We start from the raw sequence: 25,161 nt of genomic DNA, 5'->3' as shown, positions 1-25,161 counted from the left end.
AAAAGTCAAATAAGATAAAGACTGGAAGAAAGGCTATTAGATGAAGAAATTGGAGATCACTGGTGGCACCAAGCTGAGAAGAATCAACTCTTAGAAATGACAGAAACTTGCTTAATTTACATCATACTTTCAGGAAAATTTTCAGTGAAAGAGAACTATTTTAGATCTACTTTTTTTTTTTTTTAAAGATTTATTTATTTATTTGGCAGACAGAGATCACAAGTAGGCAGGCAGGCAGAGAGAGGAGGAGGAAGCAGGTTCCCCACTGAGTGGAGAGCCCGATGTGGGGCTCGATGTGGGGCTCGATGCGGGGCTCAATCCCAGGACCCTGAGACCATGACCGGAGCCGAAGGCAGAGGCTTTAACCCACAGAGCCACCCAGGCGCCCCAATTTTAGATCTACGTTTTAGCTGACCAAAGGTTGAAACTAACTTTGCAGAGTTTATTTTAGTATTCTTTTACAAATAAACCACTCCTGTTTTTATAATTATTCTTGGTCTCCATATGTTCCAATATAGTAATATATTGTAAGGAATATGTAGAAGGTATGAGATAATTCATTCAAGAGAATTATTACTTCTTTTTTTTTTTTTAAAGATTTTATTTATTTATTTGACAGACAGAGATCACAAGTAGGTAGAGAGGCAGGCAGAGAGAGAGAGAGAGAAGATGAAGCAGGCTCCCTGCGGAGCAGACAGCCCGACGCGGGGCTCGATGCCAGGACCCTGGGATCATGACCTGGGCCGAAGGCAGAGGCTTTAACCCACTGAGCCACCGAGGCGCCCTGAATTATTACTTCTTAATTGAGAAAGTTTATCAAATGACCACATGTCGTTTCTGGTTTATTGAACAAAATCATTTACAAGAGATTCAGGAAATTGTGTTTTCTCTTTAAGGACGTTTATGCCAAAGTGGACTAGACTAGGAGTGATCAAAACTCATTGCTATTTGGTGAGGCCTGTTTGGTGGCTTTCTGCATGTGAAAAGAACCAGTGTTCACAGTTCAATTTCTCATAGAAAGAGTTTTCTGCATTACAAGAACTAAAACCAAAATTGGCACCTTATAATCTCAGCAAGAGGCCAAGGATTACATCAGCAGAGAGTGTGAACTAAATTTTTATTCCAAGAGATGCATGTTCTATAATGGGTGTGGTAGAGTACGTTTGCAAAATAATAGCTCACAGTATTTCTATTTAGAATTTCAAGAAATATTCATTCAGAAAAACCCACTATGACTTCAATTTTAATTGTAGTCTGGCATAGTAAAAATTATGGGCATGTACATTTTTTATAAAAGAAAAATATCGGGTAATTTAAGATAACCTAAAAAAATATATGTATAAAGTCAGAGCTCCAGGAGTCTTGATTTTTAGTCCTGCCTGTTGACTGTATCTGAATAAAGTTTTATATTAATTACTAAGTACTTTAGTTCTTGCTGTATATTGAAAGGGATAAAAATGTCTAGCAGATTTCATTGAATAGAATTGCTAAAGGTTTAAGTGAACCCAGGGTGTTCACTATCTGAGCTACAATTTTCCTTGTCCATCTGACCACCATATACAGACAGATTTGACCTATCTATAAATCTTTATTCTTGAGCCTAAGATAAATAAATACTCTTTCAATCCTAACCCTCTCCCTTGTTTAACCTCATCCTGCTTTTGTTACTCTAGTATTGTTTGCTTCTTCTGGTATGGTCCTTGTTCTGATATGTGACACATGATTTTGTTTCAGATTTTAAATATTGTGCTTGAAACTCAGTTACTTGATATTTTATTCCTCTGTGAGAATCAATTTAAGCCCTCATTTATAAGTCTGTTATTTGAAAGGAGTTAGGTGTTAGTTTATTGTAAATCCAATATTCTCAGTAGTAATAAATAAACAAGCATAGACATAAGCAGCTTTTTTTTTTTTTTTTTTGCCTTGAAAGTTAATTTCAGGGACTAGAACAACTTAGGGAAGGTAAGACTCACATTTGTAATTACATACTATCTCATGTTTCTCCTCATGATTCCTTCATGTCTTGGCCCCTTTTATATTTTTCATATACCACATTGAACTTTAGTTTTAAATTATTAATTGTATAATTTTAACTCTTCATAAACATGGGAAATACCCACCAGATAGAGACCAAGTGGGCATCAAATTTAGGCATCTGCTGATTATGTGTTGGAACCTTCATGAAAACAAAGTGAAAAAGAATACATAGGGTGGAGGGTAATGGTTAGAAGGTTTAGCCTATGAGTTTAAGTCCTGACTCTAACGTTTGCTAGCTGTGGGACTTTGGTCAAGTTACTTAGTCTCTTTGACTTTTTCTTTTTTTTTTTTTTTTCCACATATAAAAGGAAACAAAACAGAAGTTGTTGTGAGGATTAAATGAGGTAATAGATTTAAAGTGCTTAGGTCAGAACCTGACATTGAGTAGGTTATTATTATAATTATAATAATAGTAATTATTTTATTATTCATGGAGCTTGCAAACCTGAGATCAAGACCTAAGCTGAGATCAAGAATTGAGTGGAGATCAAGAGTCAAGACGTTTATCCAAGTCAGCTACCCATGCACCCCAGCAATGATTGATTGATTGATTGATTGATTTAGGAAAGCGATGAAATAAGAGAACATGCACACTTTTAAATCACATTTCCTTGAACTGTCTACCAAAGCAAATTTATTCTGCTGATGCTAAAACAGTAATCTAACATGAGTTCAACAAATTTTTTTCAGAGCATTAGTAATGTACCAGGTACTGGTTAGGCATGAGAGGAACTCCAAAGTTGACTAAACCCTCAGAGATTGTAGACATTCATTTGTTTCCATTTATCATGCCAATTGTAACTAATAAGACTTTCTTGTTTGCTATTAACTTCGTTGGTCTCTGGTTACTGATGAATGACATATGTTCATTATAATATTGGAAGTGGTTAAACACTCTATAACCTGTATCTTGAAACAAATCATTAGAAGAGCAAAGATATGTGTTTATCATTGTATGAGAAAATTTACTGATTTTATAATCTGGGGATATTATAATGGAGTATTTATTGAGGGGAGTATAAAAATATGAAGAATACCATTGATCTTTCATAATGTTGGAGAATAAAAGTCATAGCTCTATCCATATGTTTTCATCAGTGCCATTCCCTTTCTTTGTCTTTATCTAAGCTTGGTTCTCTCTCTAGAGCACCAGTTTATCCAGCTACTTCCTGATGTCTCCATCTTTACCCCTATATATATATATAGTATATATATTAAAATATATTGTATATTTTATTATTATAAAATTAAAAGTTATTATAATCATAATACAATACCATATGAACTATGATACTAATGTACAGGCTCTAATGGTGGTTCAGCTGAGACTGAATCACAACTATGTGGAAGGTTTAGCTTTGGACAGCAATGGTAAGGTGTGCTTCCCTCTTCAAGATAGGTGGAAGGAATGAAGAACAGATGGCAGGAGCTGGGTTGAATAAAGACAATATTCTAGGAAGACTCAGTTTCAGGAATGTTGAAAGTCTTCTTGATTGTCATTCCTACACCGGCATGATTTGAGAAAAAAGGGGTAATGGGATGTGAGAGAGGGAAGTTTGTCCTAGATATTTTTCATAGGTCCTGTCTACATTATTGTCTCTTGCTTCACTGATATTTATTGTCAGCTGGTGTATATGGAATAATGACAGTTGATCTGGTGTGCTGGAAGAGTATGAATCTGCATCAATTATTTTGGGATTGAGGGTTATCAGAGACCAGCTTTTAAGGTACCACTGAAGATAAGGCAGTTTAGAGGTCTCTAAGCTGGCAGTAGAAGAATATTTAGGAGGAGAATGTGGATGTAGCATTGGTTCCATGTTTTGATTACATTCTGAGATTCCTTTGGAGATGCTGGTGTTTAGGAGGAGTGCATGGTCGGCGATCTTTAAGCCTTATTCCTGGCCACTGAGTATTTTCCTTAATTTGTTCCTTTTGTAAAGGGTAGGAGTAGAAGACAACTGCCGTGTATGTGTGTGTGTGTGTGTGTGTGTGTGTGTGTGTGTGGTGTAACTGAGTATGGCACCCTAGTGTACTGGAAGACGGAACGATGAACTTATTTCATGATCTGACAGTGAAGCAGAGTGATAGCATGAGGCTTCAGAACTTTATTTCTTACATTAAATAGAAGACTTCATATATTTTTTATAGTATAGATTGGAGTTTGAATTTTGTCAGTTCTGTGACAGTTCTGAAATATATATAAAATTATATATAAAATATAAATGATATGTGAGTATAAAATATAAACTAAAATTATAAAATATGTACTTTATTATTTATTTTATCATATATTAAAATATATTAAAATTAAGTTTCGTGTATATGTACACGAAACTTAATTTTGTTCCCTTCTCTGCATTCCACTTTTACTTCAGGCTACCACCACTCCCCTTGATTATTACGGAAGACTTCCCGTCTTCAATCTTGTCCTTTTAAAATTTGTTCTGGCTAGTGTAGCCACCCACAGTGATAGCTGTAAAATTCAAGGCCAGTTGGGTCCCTTCTTTGCTTTAAGCCCTTCAAAACTTCCGTATTCCTCTTAGGTAGGGTGAACCATGATTTATTGTACAAACTGAGAGACTTATTTATTAGTTTTTTTTTTTTTTGACCGAAAATTTATATATGGTACAATGCAGGTCTCAAGTGTACAATGAAATGAGTTTTGACAGATGCATACACCTGTGTAACCCACATTCCTTTAAAGATATAGACTTTATAACCACTCCAGGAACTTCCTTCTTGCTGCTTTTCGGTTACTCATTGTATCCCCTAACCCGCCTCACAGTCCCAGGTTACCACTGTTCTAATTTCTATTATAATAAATTATAACGTGAATACCTTTGAGAGTAAAAAGGGATGCTATTGATCATTTTCATATGTGAAGTGTTGTGGGCAAACCAGGTGGAATGGTTTCCCTACTTTTTGCGTCAAGTCCAAACTTTTTAGGTAGCTTGAAGACCTTATGTATTCAGTTCCTTGCTAATTTTTCAAGCTACATTCCCTTATCATTCTTCCAAACTTTGTACTTGTTTTTTCTCATTTCCAGACTTTTGAACATTTTCTTTCCTATTAGGGAAGACCATTCTTATATCTTCTCTTCCTCTCTCTTCTCATTCGACAACCTGGTCAATTTCTCATTTTCCCTTCATTTCTCTACTTAGATGGGATTTCTTCCCTTGGGACTTTTACTGCACTCTTCCAGGAGCACTCTTCCTAAATTTGGTTTACATATCTGTCTTCTAGGCTTCCTGATATTCTTCACTTTTCCTGCCAATGCTGTTACTATATTAAAGTGTTCACACATTAAAATTGGTAAATAAATATACATAAATATATTGATAATTGATACAAATAAATTCACATTGAGTTTATCAATATATAAGTACTGTTAGACCTTATACCCTTTAAGTAAATAGCCTTCATGTAACAGGTTTTATTTTATAATTGTGTACTTATAAGTTAATTCTTCCAAACAAAGCCTCCAAATAGTTAAATAGACAATCAATTAAAATTTTTTCAGACTTTTAAGATATACTATTATTCGCATTTTGCTAGATGATTTTACAGATTCCAAGGGCTTTCAAGGCATAAAGAAATAATAAATATACCCTTGCTCCCAGAATATAATAATACTCATCTAACGATATATTTTTCAAACACTTTAAAGTGTACAGTCCCTGATTCATGCTTTAAAACTAAGACTCTATTCTTAAAAGCATCAGACAAACAACAAGATTCCCGTCTGGTGTAACACAAGATTCACTATCTGGGGAAAATTAGCAGTTCAGGCAGAGTTCTGAACTAGGTTCAATGCAGGACCAGAAAGAAAGGATAATTAAAATTTACTGCTCTGGAACATCATACCTCTATTTGTCATCTGTAATACAAAAATCAGTGTTCTAATGTGTACCCTACACAGTGAATGGAGAATATGTCATGCATATCATGACAGAAGGATTATCTGCACATGGCCCAGGTATGAAGCATAACAGAAAAAATATGAATCAAGAGTTTGACAACCTTTGACTGAGGAAAAATATAAAATCAAGATTACAAAGAACAAAGAGAGATAACACTATTTCAGGGCAGTGAGAGAGAGGATATGTTTTCTAAGGGTACCTTTAACAATATCTTTGCCAGGACAGTTGAAGGAAGGCTTAATTTGAGGTTGTAGAAGAAAGCAAGAAATAGTTTTATTCCTCAAGTTGGTCAGTACCTTACCTAGAGTTGGTAACTAATCTTTATTATGTGGTTTGATAAATAAATACATGAAAAAGGAATTTTATTAATAAATCCTCCTTAAATGAAAAATGTCTATTGGCACAATTCTTAGAAGATCGTTTTAATTCAAAACAAGTAGCTAATATGACAGCCCAAAGTAAGTTCCTACACATATTGGATCATGAGATATGCATATGTTATAACTTTGCAGAGTTAACAGAGTCTGCTTTTATTGTGTTTGGTTAAACAGAAATAGTAGAATATGTTCAAATCTATATCTACATGTATATCTATATCCATATACAACTACATTAAATATATTAAAAATTTTCAAAGGAGGCAGATAAATTATTCAGTATGATATTTTTCATCAGTTTATGTCTCAGGATGCTAATGTTTTGGCATAGGTCATTGAACATAGGACCTTTAATGTTTGAGTTATTCGGTAAATATTTATTGTATAAATAAATATGTTCATTGGAATTGCATATGATGTTTGAGAATTCTTAAAACAAGTAACTAAATAATAAAAGAGCTAACGGTTGTTAGGAGGTTTTTATGCCTGACATTGTCTAATCATTTGTGTGGATTTCTCCTATAATCCTCATATAAATCTCCACATAAAATCCTCAGTCTTTCAAGATAGATAATAGTTTTTGTCCATTTTCTGGGTGAGGTTAATGGAGCACATAGCCAATGCCTCACAGAGCCAGAATTTTAGTATTAACTGTTGACTCCAGAGCATTGTGAACTTGACCACTGTGATTTTCTATCTAATATGTGTGTGCTTATGTGGATGTGTGCCTGTGTGTGTATGTGTGTGTGTGTGTATGCATGCATCTATTTTGTAGTGGATCTAATGTTACGTCTCCCTTGTTCTGAAAATCAGGAATCATACTTCCTTTATTCTATACAACATCTAGCTGCAGGGTGAAGTCATGGTAGCCTCTTGGTTGACTGAGGTGAAACTTGTTTTTTTTCCCCTAAAAATTGAAGTATTTTCCTACTTATCTTCATTCTACTTATCTTGATTTAAACGATTGACATTCAATTTTAAATACTTTAGTATTTGTAAATGCAAAATTTTATAGACAATGTTCTATCTTATTATGTATTTCCTTTGATCTAGAAAATGTTATTAGTTAAAATAGGGTGAATAAAGCAAGGAGGTATTAATCTGAAAACAGTGGGAGGGCTACATGGTTATTAGAAAACAAAGGGAGTATTCCTAAATGGCTTTCCTTGATAGAGTTTATTAATTGTTATTCCGATCTTCAATTAGAACTTAAAGTTAACCTAGGGATAAAAATTTGAAGGCAGTATTTAGTAGAATTTTTGAAAAAGAAACTTTGGAAACTCATTTGCATATAAATATATAATTTTCTTTCATGGCTTTTGGCCAAGCAAACCACCTAATTGTGAATACACATATTTTTTATAATGTCACTCCGCCCTGCTTGAATCTAGGCTTTGTCATTGGCAGTAGGTTAAACTAAAGTGACTGCAGACCACAGAGGTCTCTTCATCCTTCTAAGACCGATACACAGAGAACCCAAATCCTTAAAATTTATGTTTCAACAGCACAGTTCTTTTTATGGCAGAATATATTTGCTTTTTGGCAGGTATTTAAATCTTCCAACAATAAAAATTCATTTTTAATTTTTGAAAGTGAAAAATAATTTGATCAGGGTTCAAAGTCTAAACAGTTTTAGGTCAGAAATCACAGACTTACAATGCTTTCCCTAATTTAAGGAGGAATGACAAAAAATAAGTTTATTTCTAATTGAAATAGTACATAAAAATAAATACCAAGAGAAAAATTCCACAGTGGGCTCAGTTATTCTGATAGTTACTCCTTAGTTTTAAGTTTAAAATCTTAGTTAAAAAAAAAATGCTTCTTTAAAAAAAATGAGAAGATGATGTCTAAAGAGGCTACATGTATGGCTTACCATATTAATGTAATTCTGTCTTTTAAAAAATGCCATTTGATTTAATCACCCTATCAGTATAGCTGTATTTCCCTTGAAAATTTAAACCATCTTGCAGTGCCCATGTGAGTTTGCTGTGCTGCCCAAAAGATCTCAGTGCACAGTGTGGGAATCTCAGTTCTGTACTGTGCAGCTTGCTTGCGACTAAGCAGCTTAGTACATGTTTCTTGGAATTCATAGTATTAATTATTTTTCACATATTTGGGGTGATAATATTCAAAGTGAAGTAATCACCTTTTTAGAAATCGATGCCCTTTGTGAAAAATCAGCTTAGAATTGACAAATGGCCCCTTTGTTACTGAAATGAATAAAATGATGGATATTTGAAAACTGTTCTTATGTAATATTATATTTTTCTTGAGAACTTTGGTATAAATTTAATTATCTGATTAAAATTATTTTGAGGAATCTTAAGAAAGTATGGTACTTCAGCTTCTTTATATAAAATTACGTTCATCTTGGTTAGCAGAAAATGAATAGGTTTGAATTTTGACTTTTCCTCTAGTCAAAGGCTAAGCTAAGCATAGATAACTATCCCTTGCCAATGATTAGTTTAGGAGTGACTCTGACCTTCTGGCTAATTAAATATATTGGGAAAGTTAGCTCATGGCGGGGAGGCACTTCTGAGAAAGATTTCCTCACTGTTAAAAAGAGATAACAGAAAGATATGCTTTTTTCACTGGATGCTGCTGTGTCTTCGTGTGTTGTGCTGAACTCTGGCAGCTTTTTTCTGTGACCATGAGTATAGGTAGCTGAGGACAAATCCAACAAATGCAGGATGGCAAAGCAGAAAGAAGGATGGAAGTTTCTGGAGTCCTTAAAGAGGATGCTGAATTAGCCAATCCCTGAACAAATCTTGTCACTTTTTGCAGTGAGAGAGTAACTATTCCTTACATATTAAGCACCCTTAATACTAGTCTTATTCCTTAATTTAACAGATAGTATATTTCTTAGTTACAGTTAGTCTTATTCCTTAATTATGGGTGGTATTGGAACTAAGAGTCGAGACCCTTATGGGTCTATAGTGTAGGTGATCAAAAGTGATTTGAAAAGCCCTCTCAAGTGATTCTTATATCTTCTTATCGTCCTTCTAATTCTTACTGCCCTCCCATTGAGAACTTCTGGAGTGAGATAGTTATGGAATTGAATTAAGAGGGCTTGATGAGTAGCTGATTATATATGGAAGTTAAGAAAAGGGAGGGTCTAGACAGCTATCATGTTTTGATTTGGGTAACTGGGTAGATGGTGCTGCTGTTCTAGGTGATAAGGACTACAACTAAAACAATTGTTTCAGTTTTATGTATTCTGAATTTGAGGTGTATAGGGAACATTTAAAAATTGATACTAGAGAGTAGTTAGATATATAATCCTGGAGTCAGAAATATCTAGACTGTAAGACTAAGAGATTGGTAGTTGTAGTTGAAACTGTGGGTGTAAACAAAATTGCATAGGCAGATACATTTATCAGCATGGAAGAGAGCAGTATATGGAGCCCTTGAGAACATTAGTGTTTCAGTATAGCGTAGGGGAAGAAGTAGTTGAGAAAGAGGAAAAACAATTACTGGTGTCAATAATGACATCTCTCATTTCATTTTAGAATTTTCTTTGAGAAATTCTAAGATCTTTATAATTATTGAACTTCAATTAGGAGGTAAACACTGCATATTTTAGTTTTTTCAAAAAGTAGATTCTTAAATGCTTTTTTCCTTCTTATTTGGTCAATTTGTAATGCCGAACAGTAGCCTCATGGGATAAGAGTTAATAAACCCCTCTAACACTAGCAGTTTGCTCTCTCCTCTCTTATGAGGTCAATTTGACCATAATGCTTATTAATACAGATCTGGGATATAGTGCCAAAAAGAAAAATCCAATTTATAAATTTTAATCAGTCCTTATTTCTAGTCGTTTCTATGGTAGATGTGTTGTGTTTAGGGTAAATGCATATTATATATGTGTTATGCCCTTTGTATTTTGCTATTCATAATTGTATATTCTATTTCATTCCTTTTGTTACATTTGATGTTTTAGTCAGAGTGTTTTGTATAAAAATAAAATATTTTAGAGAATTAAGATGATTTGGAAAATTCAAATAATTTCTCTTAGCTGAGGAAATTAGGTATTTCCTGGAAACAAAAGCCTTAAGAAAATAGAAACATAACTTTTGAAGAGTTTTATCTTAAACCTTTCACATAACCTATGGATCCCCATCTAGTGTGCATGTGTGTGTGATATCAGAAACACTTTATGGTGGAAACATCAGCCTTTCTGAACACTTCCAATACATATAAAAGTACAATTTTCAATTAACATTATTGTTAAAAGAATCCCCCCCCAAAAAAACTTTTTGCATGTATCTTATTCCTCCCTTCAACCTCTCTCTCTCTCTCTCTCTTTTCTTTTTTAACTTCAGTTTGAATAGCACCTGTAATTAAGGAAGAAAACCCGAGCCCTGGGAGCTAGGTAGGACTTTCAGCTATTGATCTGTGTAAACCCAGCTTATACTGTCAGGGGAGAAACAGTCAACTGCTGAGCTGCTTTGTCACTGACATAAGCTGAGAGAGGATTTTTTTGTCTATACTGTTTATACACTAGTCTATAGACCTGCTGGCTGGTTGAATTTTAAAGAGTGCGGAGGTTTAAAGACTTGTCCCCTGAGGGATGCTTCTGCCAGTTGGGAAGCGAGCTGAGGCTGTTTTGCAGAAGTGTGTGCATGTGTGTTGCTTGTGGAAGAAGGGAGGGGGGGGAGGGTGTGAAGGATTGAGCAACTATGGGAAACATTCTTCTTAATTTGAGTCTTAAAATTGATGTGAAATATATTACCAATTTTGGTATATTTAGAAGTAGATAGTGAGTTTTGAATATGTATCTGTTGTTACAAAAATTATATGAACGGGATTATTTGAACGGGAGGAATATCGAAATAGTGTTCATATGTGTAGTAAATATGGTAAATGGCTTCACTTTTTGTAGCACAAGATACAGATTAGCAATGGACATATGAACTGTTCTTATTTGTAATAAACTGTTTCCATTTCAGTAATTTAAATTCTTTCAAGTTTAATGGCTCTTTTAATAACATTTAATAGAAATTTTTCAATAGTAAATCAGCTTTTTCTAAAGATGCTTATATTTTTAAATGAGCAGGGTACCTTGCCCTAAGATAGAAGGATTGCTTTTTTTACATGCTGCTTTTCTTTCTGTTTCAATGTCTTAAGGCTCTCAAAGCTTTCTTAGGTATTGGCATTGGAATTTTATAATGTTTTATTATCAGTTAATACCTTATTGCAGTCTACATTTTAAAAGAATGTGAAAAATTCTACTTTAAAACACTTAGTACTAGGTTTCTGTAGAGGGATTAAATATGCAGGTACTAAATGATTTCTCTGGATGTAAATTTTGTTGATAAAGAGGTAGTATTTTTGTTGGGGGTGACTACTACATTAAGATATTTGTTCCTTTTTCTTTTTAATAGGAGACATTCTCATAAATTTCTGCTTTGTCTTGTAAAATCACCTGACTTTGAACTTATATAATGTTATCTTCAATTCTAGAGCTTAACTTTATAATCAGAGTTAATTTTTAATTGTTTTTCATGTATAACAAAATAAATCTTTTTCCGTTTTTTGCCAAGTATCTGACAATTATTCATATTTTGTTATGATGATAATATGTATGATTTCTAAAAGCTTATAAAATTATTTTATAATGACTGCATAAAATCACTGCAGGTTATTTTCTATGCTTAATTAAAACACTGATTTTCATATTAGGCAATTCATAAATGAAAGTGCACAGAAGCTATGTTGTTTTAAATTTAAAGGCTTAGTTTTAGATACACATTTCTTTTTTAAAGAATGTTATTTGAGATAAACTTAATGTTACTGTTGTTGAATTTACCAAGAGTTGAAACATAAAAATGTGTTTCTTTAGCTATAGAAAGTCTTTTTTTTTTAACCGTTTTACTATGGGACATGTAGGGTTGTTATACCTCTCAGTAATTCATGCTGCTGCCAGATTCATTCCCTTTTCTCTGCCTGCATTTTAATTGAAACAACATTTATATTTTTGAGCCAGGATCTGTCAGAAGTCCCTGTGGCTAGTCTGTGGTACAAGTAGCAGCAGACGTAGCTTACCCATATGGTGCGGTGCTTCTTGTAAAATCCATATGGCCTTGTTGAAGGGAATCCCAGCGGGGATGTGAAGGGTGTTAATACCCTTTAGGCCAGGCCTTTCCCTCCTGGGGCTTCCGTGGCATTGTCAGTGCAATCTGCCAAAGCACCAACTTAATTCCTTTTTAATAATCAATTATTTTAGTCTAGGAACCTATGCTGGTTTTCTTAAGGAAAAAACAAAACAAAACAAAACTTTTTTTCCATCTAGAAAAGGTCTCAAGAAAAGTTTTGAGTGCATCTTTTAAAATATTCTAAATTTTTTTTTTAATTTGCATTTGCAGGAAGTACTACAGAGTGTACCCAAGTTCTGTTTCCCCTTTGACATTGAAAGGTACAGTATAAGCTGTCATTCAAAGTAACTTCAGCTCATTTTAGTGAGCACTTTAAAATTGTTTGATGTGTTTTTTAATAAAAAGAAATGTACTTTTTCTTCACTGCTTTTAACAACAACAAAAAAGGACTAGAGTTTCAAAATTAATAATATTTGAAAGGAAGAAGCCTTTTTGCACTATTATATCTTTTGTTTTCTCTGCCATGGTCCATTAGAAGTTTAAAGGTTTCAAATTTCTTCCTTTTGCTCTTCAGGTGCATATTGTAAGCACCTGCAGAAAAAAAATATTACTATGTCCTTAATCAGAGCCTTAAAATTGTGTCTTTTAAAATTAGATGTATATATCCTGGTTTCTATCTCACTTCACCCTAATTGAAAAGACCATCTGTGTGATATTGTAAAACTCATGGCTAGTTGTCTCTCAAGAATTGCTGTATAGAAATAGTGCAATATTATGGAAGGCTGCAGGGAAATCCTCCCAGCAGGTTTGAAAATCTCTTTATGTTTGTATTTTACTGAACAAATACTGAATGAATAGAGTATTACCTGTGTGTAGTTGGAATTTCACAGAATATATAGACCTTTGAGCATAAAAATATATCATTTATTGTTTTTCATGAGATTTTCACACCCCATTACCTGTTTTTTTAAGAGTATGGTATGAGGGGTTTTAAAAGAAAATTGATTTTTGGAAAATATTTTGCTAAAGATTAGTAAAAATCTGATATTTTACAATGTTAAAGATAATGCTTTCTGAATGAGGCTAATTGATACTCTAAGTTGCTGATGAATGATACCCCTTGTTTGACCTCCTTTCTGGAGAATCAGTTTGTGCGTGTTAAAGTTGCAATTTACAAATAACTAGCAAAGATAAAATACAGCAAGAAAAGCTTTTGAGGGTATGTTATGAACACTGGGCACTAGGGGGCACATCAGGTACTAGAGGTTCTTTTTGAAGTTTGTAAAAATTTTTCAGAACTGTCCACTTAAATGTGTATTTGTGAAATGTTCAGCATTTGAAATGCTGTATTTCCTGACAACTGAAAACAATTTGTAGTATTGGCACACTGGTAGTAAAGCAACTTACTTCTTTTTACCTAATTCCTGTGGCTATTTCAGAACCAAACTTAAGGTGTCATGGGTATTTTATCTTGGGACCAGGAAGTGGCTGTTCAATTACGGTTGTAACAGCAAGATGATAGTCAGTAACAAGAAGTATTTATGTATTTTAAATGGGGATGAAGATTTGGTGTGATGGTTTATATTGCACCTTAAGCTGCAGCATGATGCACAGTAGGATAACATGATGCTTAGGTCAACAATTGGCTAAAATTCCTTATAGTAAGCTTTTCTGTGGAAACTGTGTTTTTTCTTTGTGCTTGGAAATTGTTCTCAGTATATAGGTAGATCTAGACAAGAATGCTCAGAAATGCCAATAGTAATTTTTATTTTTAGTATTTTTATGCCAATAGTACTTTACTGGGTGAGAATGTCAACAGAAGAAACAATTAAACAGAGGTGGTCGTGGCTGCCATTGGTACTAAAGCAGCCTGATTTGCTGTCTAAGCAGTCTTAAATAGTACGACGGGAGAGGTTGGAGTTGAGCAGAATCAGTCATCATGTCTTGCTCTCACTGCCACAGTCTCAGTAATGGTATTTTCAGATTTATGAAATATTTTAGAAGTACTTTAAGCATGTGCAAACTTAACAGTGAAATACCTTATGATTTCTCAGCCTGTAAGGGGCTGCAACTTAATGTGACATTTGACTCGTGATTTAGTTTAAACATCTCACAGTCATTTGAGTTTTATAACATAGTTCTAGGTTTGAGAACCAACTGATTGAGAGGGTGAGACCAATGATGCGTGTAATACATATTCTTGCTTTGTTTTCCTTTAAGAAAATTCTCACACACACAAAAAAACACATTAAAGTTTGATATAATATTGCTGTATTTTAGAGTATCTCAAAATCAAGTTGGACAGCATTTTACCTTTGTACTGACGGACATTGAAAGTAAACAGAGATTTGGATTCTGCAGACTCACATCAGGAGGCAAAATTTGCTTGTGCATCCTTAGGTGAGTATTTGTAGTAAAAAAAAATTGAAAGGGTTAATACATTAATTGTGCCTTTCTTTTATACTTTGTTATGCTTAGGATGCTTAAAATATGCATATAATTTTTTTTTTCTTATTTGTTTTCTCTAGATCCAAGTAAATTAAAAAATAACTTTATTTTCTATATGGAACATCAATTAAATTTAAAGATATACCAGTAACAGTACAATTTTTCTTGAAAGAATTGGCTCTTTTAAGATTAGTTTTTGTGGGTTTATTTTTGAAAAATTAGATATTAAGATGTGAGTTTAAATAATATATATTTTACCTACTAAACAAGTTGCAAAAAAAATCCATTAAACTAATGCATGCTCTTTTCTATCACTGACCCAGAACCTGGATTTTTGAAAGTGAAGTACTGCTTTAAGGCAAAGGTTGTAACCTGGTGATTCTGGACAAAAATGTTTAATAGAGATGTTTTATTTGCCCATATGGTATTTAAAAAATTTTCCAAAGATGTTTCTAACTTTATCAATTTTTGTGAAATTTTGTGTAAAATTCAAGTTTCTAATTTCTTTTGGTAAATGGGAGTATTTCCTGGCTCTGGTCTTTCACTTTCCGGTAGGAGCAATATGCTGGAACTAAGCAGTGGGTGTTTAGTTGTGTCATGAATTTACTGCTTTGCCACAAGTCCTACCTGACCCACTTCGGTCATTTGCCTTGACTCAGTAGGTAGTTAAGAGTGTGTCTCCTTTTTGTAGACCTAGGATTTGAGATGCTGACTGTTTACAAGGAAGGATTCTAAAAATTAGCTTCCCTTTGTTATGTCTTGATGAAACCGAAATCCAGATATATTCCATAAAAATATTATCCTATAGCATGGTTATAATATGGATATTGGTCACGCTAGCTTCTGTCGAAATGTTTGTGGGAAAAGAAATAGCATTTAATTTAATAATTAAAATGTTATAAAGAAAACTTTGGTATAAAATTGATGTTCATTTGCTGTTTAGCTACATTCATATCATTCTTTGAGGTTTAGGTTATAAATTTACCCAGAACATTTGTTGGAGTTGGAGAATTTTCTTCAATCTTTATTTAAAAGTAAATGCTTAACTGCTTTATAAGTAATAGAATGTGGAAGTTCCTCCATTCTTTCTTTAGGCAACAGCTCTTTCATTTGGATAATAATTGTATTTAAAACTTATGTTTGATCTGGAAGAGTATTATACTTCAAACTATAGGTTGATTCTTATAATTTGAAGCCAGTTGATTGTGCAGTGAGAGTGGGAGTGGCATGTGGAAAATGGGTAAGGAGAGCTCCTTTTATCATTGTGTTGAACACTGAAGGTTCAAAAGCTATGCCTTAAAGGGAAGTAGAATCTTATCTGCTCTGCCCAAGACAGGTTTGTCCTAAAAGAAAGACCAAAGCTGTAGGTGCTTTCTGATTTTTCTCTATGAATTTTTAAATCTTTTCATTGAAAAAGTCAAGTTTACAGAAAAGTTTCAAGTTTACTACAGTAAACTCTTGTGTATACATCACCTAGATTCACAAGTGTTAACCTGCTTCTGTCTCTCCTTCGTCTCCCTCTGAGTGCACACACACATACATGCAAATTCTTTGTCTTTCTTTTTCTCTTATTGTTGTTTTTGCTGACCCAGTTGAAAAGAAGTTATAGACATCAGTTTTCTGTAATATTTGAACCTGCACTTTACAATTTTACTTTACTGCCTCCAAAATGAGTTCCTGGTAGTCATAATTAAAGAGGATGAACCTTTGTCTTTCTTTTGAAATTTTAAAATATTTTTAGTACACTGAACCTGTTAATAATTAGCAAATAATGGGGGCACCTGGGTGGTTTAGTCAGTTAAGTGTCCAACTCTTGGTTTCAGCTTGGGTTGTGATCTCACAGGTTATGAGATGGAGCCCCATGTTGGGTTCTGCACTCAGCGCAGAGTCTGCTTGATATCCTCTCTTCCGTCCCTCCCACTCTGCCCCTGCCATGCGTACTCTGTCTCTCAAATAAATAAACAAATAAAATCTTTAAAAAATCAGCAAATAGTCACTAAATGTTCAGAATAATCCCTATAAATGTGCTTAGACAATAAATATTCTTAGAGATTTCTGTTTAAATTTAGGAAAGCCTGCATTACTTAAAAATATTTACATAAAAAATGAACTGTAGCTATTTGTTAAATTCCTGAAAGACTGGTATAGTGTTCATTTCTCCAAAGCAGTGGTCATTAATTTGTAGGAAACAGATTCTAAAACAGTTACAGTAATCAAGTTATTGTTATCAAACTTGTGTATGTGGAAAAACACCGGAGTGTCATAGTACTCTTTGAATTAGGAATGGTTTTACCTCCAGAAAATAAAGTTATGTTACATAAATGTAATAAAAAAAGTAAAATTGTATGCCAATAAGGAAAACCTTTCACAGTATGCATTATTGGTTATTTTATATATTTTTTTAAAAAGTTCCTTTTATATTTGTTTTTGTCATGTGACAGTGCTTTCTGATAGGTAAGAAATAGGTAACAAAGCTTTATGAAAAAAGCAAAGAGTCTTAAATTGAGAAAATTCTATTCTCCAGCTTATTTTTTATTAGGAAATTTTTAAAAGATTGCCATCTCATGATTTTAATGGGATAACATAATCTTTGTCCTGAAAAGCAGTGTACTGCATTGAGAATAGCCAATTTAGGGAATAACCAGTAAAATTAGAGAACTATTTAGTTTTAATAGTGAAAGAGAAATAAAATGTAATGGAATTCAGCAACTTATTAAGAAAGCTGTTATAGATAGGAAAATACCTATTTTTAAGCTGTAATGAATGTGTTTCTGTGAAAATAATTTTAACAATTGTCGTAAGTGCTATCATTAAAGTGAATAATGGTGTTTTGGGTCCTGGTTTGTCTGTGAACTAGACCAGGTCTCCCCCACTTTAGATTTAATTTTATAATTAAAATTATAAAATTTTATAATTTTAATTTTATAATTATTGAAAGAAAGGATAAAACTTCAGATGTACTGGAAGAAAATATTGTTGGTTTTTAAAAATTGCTGTAGGGGTGCCTGGGTGTTTCAGTCAGTTGACTCTTGATTTCAGCCCTGGTCATGATCTCAGGGTTGTGAGATTGAGCCCAGAGTCAGGCTCCACACTAGACATGGAGCCTGCTTGGGATTCTCTCTCTCTCCCTTTGCTCCTCCCCCCACTAAAAAATAAATAAGTAAAAATAAAAATTACTGTAGTTATAAGTGCCTTTATATGCCTACCATTGAATCTTGAGGCCAAAAAGATTGACATCTTTGCCTGTATTATGATGAAAGATTTTGTTTGATGACCAATATAGTAAGGAAATTAAAAATACCAATAATTAACTGGTAGGAGTTTATCTACATCCATGGTAACAGCAAGTTAATAGCTATAATACATAATAAGTAGCTACAAGTTAATGTGACAGAACCCAGTGGAAGAATAAGAAAAAAACATCTGAGTAATACATTAAAAAAACAGAGGAAATTTAAATATCATGTATACCTGTGAATGATGCTCAGCCTTACTAAAGGTGAAAAAAATAAATACATTAAGATTGTAAGAAATGAAACTTTAAAAAATAAGCCTGTGGGGAAACAGACATGTCATATGCTATGTGGGGGATTATAAAATGATATAACTTTTAGAAGAGAAATTTAATAATATCTATCAGATTTATAAAATCTTATACTCCTTGACTCAATTATTTATAGTTCTAGAATTTTAAATATCAGGAATATTCCCAGTAGTGAGCAATAAAGTGTGAACAAAGTTATTTATTATGGTATGGTTTATAATAGCAGAATAGTGGGATATAAATGTCCTTCAATAGGAATTGATTATGTATATTATGATACATTCCCCAGGCTCCCCTGGCAGCTCCCCCTCCCCCTGCCAGAATGTTCTCTGTTTTTTTTACTGATGGATTATTTTCCCAATGCCTACAATAGTGCCTGGCACATAATGCATTCTTAATAGGTATTTGTTGAAAAAATAAATTAATAAAAGGATGACAAACAGAATGGAATATTATTTATCTGTTGGGGAAAATTATATACTCATCAGATTCTAGCTCAGAGAAATGTTTATGGTATATTGTGAAATGATGAGATGTGTCAAAGTAATATTTATGGTATGTTCTTATATTGTAAAGAACAATTCATATATGTATGTAAATGTATCTATTTTAAGAAGTAGCTAACAATAAGAAAGATTTATGGTTAATATATGAGTGTATATACTTATAAAAAAGACTAGAAGGATAGATCTCCAATTTTTTTTTACTTGGTATACTTCAGCATTTATCCATTTTTTTGCAACAAATGAGTCATTTTAATCATTTTTTTTCTCTGTTCTAAAAGTCTCAGATGTTAGATTTAAATAGCATATTAAAACTCCATGGGAATTTAACAGATCACCTTTTGTCAGATAAAGTATGTAGTCTGTTTGCAGCATAAGAAATTATTTTACTAGTGTATTTTATTATAGGCACAGGCAGTCAGTTGATCATTGTGATATAGCAGAATTAAGAATGGGAAGGGTTGTTTCATCCGGTGCCCTTGAACTTTGGAGTCATACATAGCATGTGAAAGAATGACCTTGGGAAGAGAGAAAAGTATTGCTTGTGAAATGACTTTCCTGTTACCATCTTGGAGCCTGAGATTAGTGTTTTTCTGTAATTTCAACACAAAATGTTTAACATAGTGGAAATGCTTTGTGAGTTGGTAGGAGAAATGCTACTACATCTACAATTTATTTCTTATTATTTGTTTCTCTTCAACAGTGCTCATTTAATTTCATTGTATCCTTAAGATGTAGTAGAAGAAAATTTGTTTAGTTTCAGTATAAAACCAAGATGTAGAATTTAACTAGTAATCTTCTGAGGTGAGTAGGGAAGGAAGGTAGAAGAATTACCTACTGAACTAATTCATAGAATTGGTTAGGGCAATCTGCTTTATTTGAAGGCTAGAGGTGTGTGTGTGTGTGTGTGCGTGTGTGTGTGTTTTAATTAAGGGCTATGCTGCTTGCAGGGGTTATATGAGAGAATCACCTATATTGGTAGTCTGAGTATTAACTGGTGGCTGCCCAAAGCTTTGGAGTAATATTTGCATTCAGTTTTGTGTGAGTATCCTGGTCTTAGAATTCAGTGTTAATTCTAAGGCATCTTGAGTTTAGCCTTTATTAGGGGTAAAATTTCAGAAAATTGACAAAATACTTGCATAAGCAAGACACAAATATATGTCTTTAACCATGTTTTTCTGATAACAAAAGTAATATGTTGTATTCAGGAAAATCTAGATGATCTAGAGAAGTTTAAAAAAGAAAATAAAAGACTTGTATTTGTAACATACAATTGTTATTTATTTTTTGGTGTTTCACTCTTGTCATTTCTGTAAGAATTGTTTAGATACATTTATAAATCTTTATTGGATAGCAAGCTAAATAATTAACTGAAGTCTTTAGTCACAATTTCTAAATGAATGAATGCATGTAAAGCAGTTTATAAATTGGAAAAACTGTTATGGCTTTCCTAGTATCCCATGTAAGTGCTGAGAGTTTCTGCACATGCTCAATCGGACAGTTGGTCATTTTATTTTTCTCTTTCCTTGAAAGTGGAGATTTAGCACAAAGATGATTTCCTTTTTGATTTTAGTTTTTAAAATTAGTTACTTATGTCTTCAGGTGGAATATATTATGACTTTTGAATATGAAAAATCTTAATACTTTGTCCATGAAGCTGTCTCTTGTGCAAAATTAGTGCATTTATGTTGAGACTTAGAATATTCTTAGGTTTTCTATTGTGAGATAATACCGGTTTGATTGTTTAGGGGTCATTCTCATCAAATGATTTAATATTCTTAGATAGAAATTGATATTTCTCCTGTTGTCTTTATAATATTCTGCTAAAGACTTAATTTTTTTAATGTGATCGAATGTATCTTAACAAAAAAAATCTTTTCATTTATATTACCGTCTAGTGTTTGTATTTTAATGACTTAAGTTTCAAATGAAAAATATAAATTCTCTTGAGTTTTGTTGATATTGAACAGTTTAAAATATTTCAGGTCCTTAAAGATAGTCATAATGAAAATGAGATACATTTAAGGATGGTTAAAATTTTTCATACAAGGTAAAATCAGGTAGAAAAAGTTGATGTTTAATTTTGAATTTTCAGATATGGTTGTGTGCTTTAGCTCTTTCCATGACATGTTTATCCTTAACAAGGATATAGCTTAACAAGGTTTCAAAAGATATTCTGAGATATTACTAATTTAAATCTTGCCATTGTTTGTATTTAGAATTGCTTTCACAGGCTAACAAAAATGCAAGAAATAACTTTTCAACCCTAATTTGGTTAACATAATTTTAGAACTATAAAATTGTTGCCAAGGGTTCAAAATGAAATACCCTAATAAGGAAGACAGATTGATGTTTAGGGCCTTTGTAGTCTCCTCCAGCTCCTCCCCCACTTTAACTCATACCAAACTTGAAGCTTTCACACTCTTCCTTTGGGCAAATCCCTTAGAAGCAGAATGTTTCAATTTTACACATTTTGTGTCAATTTTCCAGACAGAAAAACAGCCTCTAGACATTAGACGTTTTTCTACGGAAAGGCAGTTTCCTTAGTTTTATTTGATTACTATAAGTTAAGGTTCCTGCTGATCACTTAGACTGTTAGTGGTTACCTGACTATTTGACAAAAAACATTTCCTTTCCTTTATTTAACCTTTGACTTTTGAATGTAAAAGTTTTATCAGCTCTATAGTGGAAGCACAAGTGTGGGGGAAGTCTTACTGGCACAAAATGGATTCATGACTTTATATGTACTCTGTGTTTTGCCCTATGTCTTTAAAAAAAATTAAGAAAATAGTCTTACAACTAAACTTTGAAGAATCTCTTGCCTTTTTAAAAAACAGTTGGGCTTAATGTTTTACATTTATATATGTCAGCAAGATATAAGTCTCACAGTTATTCTTTGTTAAAGAAATGACACTTTCAGTTTTATAAGATTGAAGTAAAATAAATTAAGTCGTTATGGTATGTTGAGTACATTTCTTTACCTTTCTAGAATTTTTGCAGTTGGTTGTAAGAAAACAAATTTTAACTGTCTTTTGGTCTATAAAATTTAGTGAAAAAATATTTTAAGTTATTGATAATTAATCAGTTTAAGGGCTTATATGTTTGTTAGAAATAGCTTTGAACAAATATTGTTTGAAAATTATCTAAAAAGCCACAAAAATAAAAACATGAGAATAACATTTCTTACCCAGAGAGGTAAGCTTATATAATTTATGTTTTATAGATCTATAACATTTATAATATATATGTTATTTTGCTACACATTTTGTCTTTAAAGTTTACAATGGAATCTTTTTTTTTTTAAAGATTTTATTTATTTATTTGAGAGAGAGACAGTGAGAGAGAGCATGAGCTAGGAGAAGGTCAGAGGGAGAAGCAGACTCCCCATGGAGCTGGGAGCCTGATGTGGGACTCGATCCCGGGATTCTGGGATCATGACCTGAGCCGAAGGCAGTTGTCCAACCAACTGAGCCACCCAGGCATCCCTACAATGGAATCTTGTTAAAATATTTGAGTTATTGACCACTTTGTGTACTCTAAACCATTTTCTTTGTTATATAAAAGAATGAGCCGGACTTCCTGTTGTGTAGTTGCTCCATATCAAGGATTGGAATTCAGTTACTTACAGGGACCAGGAAGGGATTCAAATGAGATATATAGGTTAAATGTCTGACAATTAGAAGTTGGGATTAGTGTGGTGATCCAAGTAGGTCATGCCATATCTAAAGACAGAAGCCATTACTCAGCTCTGGGTACTTGTTACAGAGTGAAACATGTGTGACCAGTATTGCCAGTTCTTTTTGACTTTTAAGAGGAGCAGGAGATCCAGATTTTTAAGTGAATTATCTCAGATTTAGAAGTTGGCAACTTATTCAACTAAACCAGGGGGTGTTGACCAAAAAAAAAAAAAAAAAAAAAAAAAAAAAAAAGTTCATGGGCTAGAGATTGTTAGTCTTCCAGTAGCCAGTTTGCACCCTGTACTCTAGAAGCTTTTGTTGATTAGCAGCAGAAAATGTCCAAGCTTCCCTGACATTTCTAGGAACGTGACTATGTTACAGAATCTCTCCATTTTGATAAGTGATATTTTTATTAAAAAAATGTGGATGATACATAGTCTTAAGAAGGAGCTGTTATCACCAAGAATCAGTCCATGTTCACAAAGTGCATGTTGTATGAACTAAACTCATCTCTTTATGACACTGGTGTATGAGGCAATGCTGTAGAAATTTGAGTCTGTTCCATTTTCTCTCATGAACAAATTATATAGAGTGAAAAATACTGGCTAGACAATAGATAATGAAGTTATGAGTCCTGTTAGCGGTGAAAGTATCATACTTAGATTGTTGGTAAATAGGCACGTTATTTTGGGGGGGGATCTTATACCGTATTGTAGGCCATGTCCTTTTTAAAATTTTTATCCACAGTGATGAACATAGAAACAGTATTAAAACCTACAGTTGGAAGGAATTACCAACATATTAGATGAAAGAATTAAACAGATCTTCATCTGCTGGAAGATTTGCCCATATGAACAAAATATAATTTAAAAGGCAAAATGATAATGCTCTGAACATTAGTTAGATGAACTTTTGGAAGATAGAATTTGCTTCGGTGGATAGAAATTATAAGTAGACTGATTTAAGGTTAAACCAGAACATATTTTTGTCATAGTTTATTTAGCTGCCTGAAAATTTGTGGTCATTGGACATGTTTAATTAAAGATTGAATGTTATGGAACTACATGCCTGCATTGGGTGATGGGCTATCTACAGTGGATCCCTGAGCAAATATTGCTCAGTCAGATTGATCAGAGTTCTAATCCCAGACTTGCCATTTGGTAGCTTTGTGACCCCAGATAAGTTGTTTTACTTTAGTTTTGTCAATTATACATTGTGGCATTATTTTAATAATTAAATGAGATAACACAAACTACCTAGCATGTTTTCATACATATAGTTAGTGCTTAAGAAGTTTTATTCCCTGTTCTTCTAATTACTTTAACATACAGAGTATCATTCTTGGATTCTGCTCTGTACTCCCTAGAGTACAGACTGACTAGTGAGTCATATTGCCCAAATAGAAATAACAGAGCATCTTGGAGCCTTAGAGATGACCATGAGAAATATGCCAAGTGTAAACTTTGTTGCCATAGTTTTTTAAAAAATAATGTTAGTCTAATTTATAGATGAAATCATATTAGAGGTAGTTATAAAATATTACAGTGTCTAGCAATGCTATAAACATAGTAGAGTGTTGAATTTGATGACTAAGAGAATGAATGTGAGAACAAAATCTAGCATATCTTGTATCAAGAGCAAACATAGGCTGGTGCCAGGATGAAATTCGGCCGGAGTTGGTATTCCTGGAGATTATAAAAAAGAGCAGTAATTATATAGGTAGCAAAATACCTCACACTGTTAAATTTTGAGAAGTAACCTAAATATTATTTAATTCAATTTGCTTTATTTTCAAAAACAGTTAAATAATCTTACAGATAAGTTGTAATTTTATGAGTTAGCTTTTATGAAAAATTGTTTCAGTTAATCTTCACAATTTGAAAGAAAATTGAGAGGGGGAAGATAACTAATAAAAAGTAATGTAAAGATGAGAAAACGAGAACACTGAAGAGTATTTGTGCTGTTAGTAGGAATGCAAACTATTGTATAGCACTGTGGAAAACAGTATGGAGAGTCCTCAAAAAGTTAAAAATAGAACTATTCTATGATCTAGCAGTTGCACTACTGGGTATTTATCCAAAGAATACAAGAACACTAATTCAAAGGGATATACACACTTCTAGGTTTATAGCAGTATTATTTACAATAGCCAGGATATGGAAGCAGCGTAAGTGTCCATCCATAGATAGATGAATGGATAAAGATGTGGGGTATGTGTGTGTGTGTGTATATATAGACATATACACACACACACACATAATTGTATCTCTCTCTCTCTCTCTCTGTATATATACACACATATATATAATTCAGCCATAAAAAGAGTGAACTCTTGTCATTTGCAGCAACATGGATGGAGGTAGAGAGTATAATGCTAAGTGAGATAAACCAGAGACAAATGTCATATGATTTCACTCATATGTGGAAATAAGAAACAAAACAAACAGTAAAGGGGTAAAAAATGAGAGAGAGAGAGAAAGAGGGAGAGAAGGAAAGACAAAATAAAAAAAATAGACTCTTAATTACAGAGAGCAATCTGATGTTACCAGAGGGAAGGATT

General features: G+C 33.1%; 1 protein-coding gene across 5 annotated transcripts in view; it reads left to right on the top strand.

The window, feature by feature from the left end:
• Nucleotides 1-25,161, top strand: part of DENND1B (DENN domain containing 1B) — a 266,328-nt gene that overhangs the window by 88,984 nt on the left and 152,183 nt on the right. For all 5 annotated transcript variants that reach the window (XM_047704392.1, XM_047704388.1, XM_047704391.1 and 2 more), the window contains 2 exons: nucleotides 12,700-12,749; nucleotides 14,710-14,829. In XM_047704392.1, coding sequence (XP_047560348.1) covers nucleotides 12,700-12,749; nucleotides 14,710-14,829 — 170 coding nt within the window. The remainder of the gene's footprint in view (nucleotides 1-12,699; nucleotides 12,750-14,709; nucleotides 14,830-25,161) is intronic.

The sequence above is a fragment of the Lutra lutra genome, chromosome 15 (assembly GCF_902655055.1).
Source record: "Lutra lutra chromosome 15, mLutLut1.2, whole genome shotgun sequence".
Lineage (NCBI taxonomy): Eukaryota > Metazoa > Chordata > Mammalia > Carnivora > Mustelidae > Lutra > Lutra lutra.
This window is presented reverse-complemented; position numbering and strand designations above follow the sequence as displayed.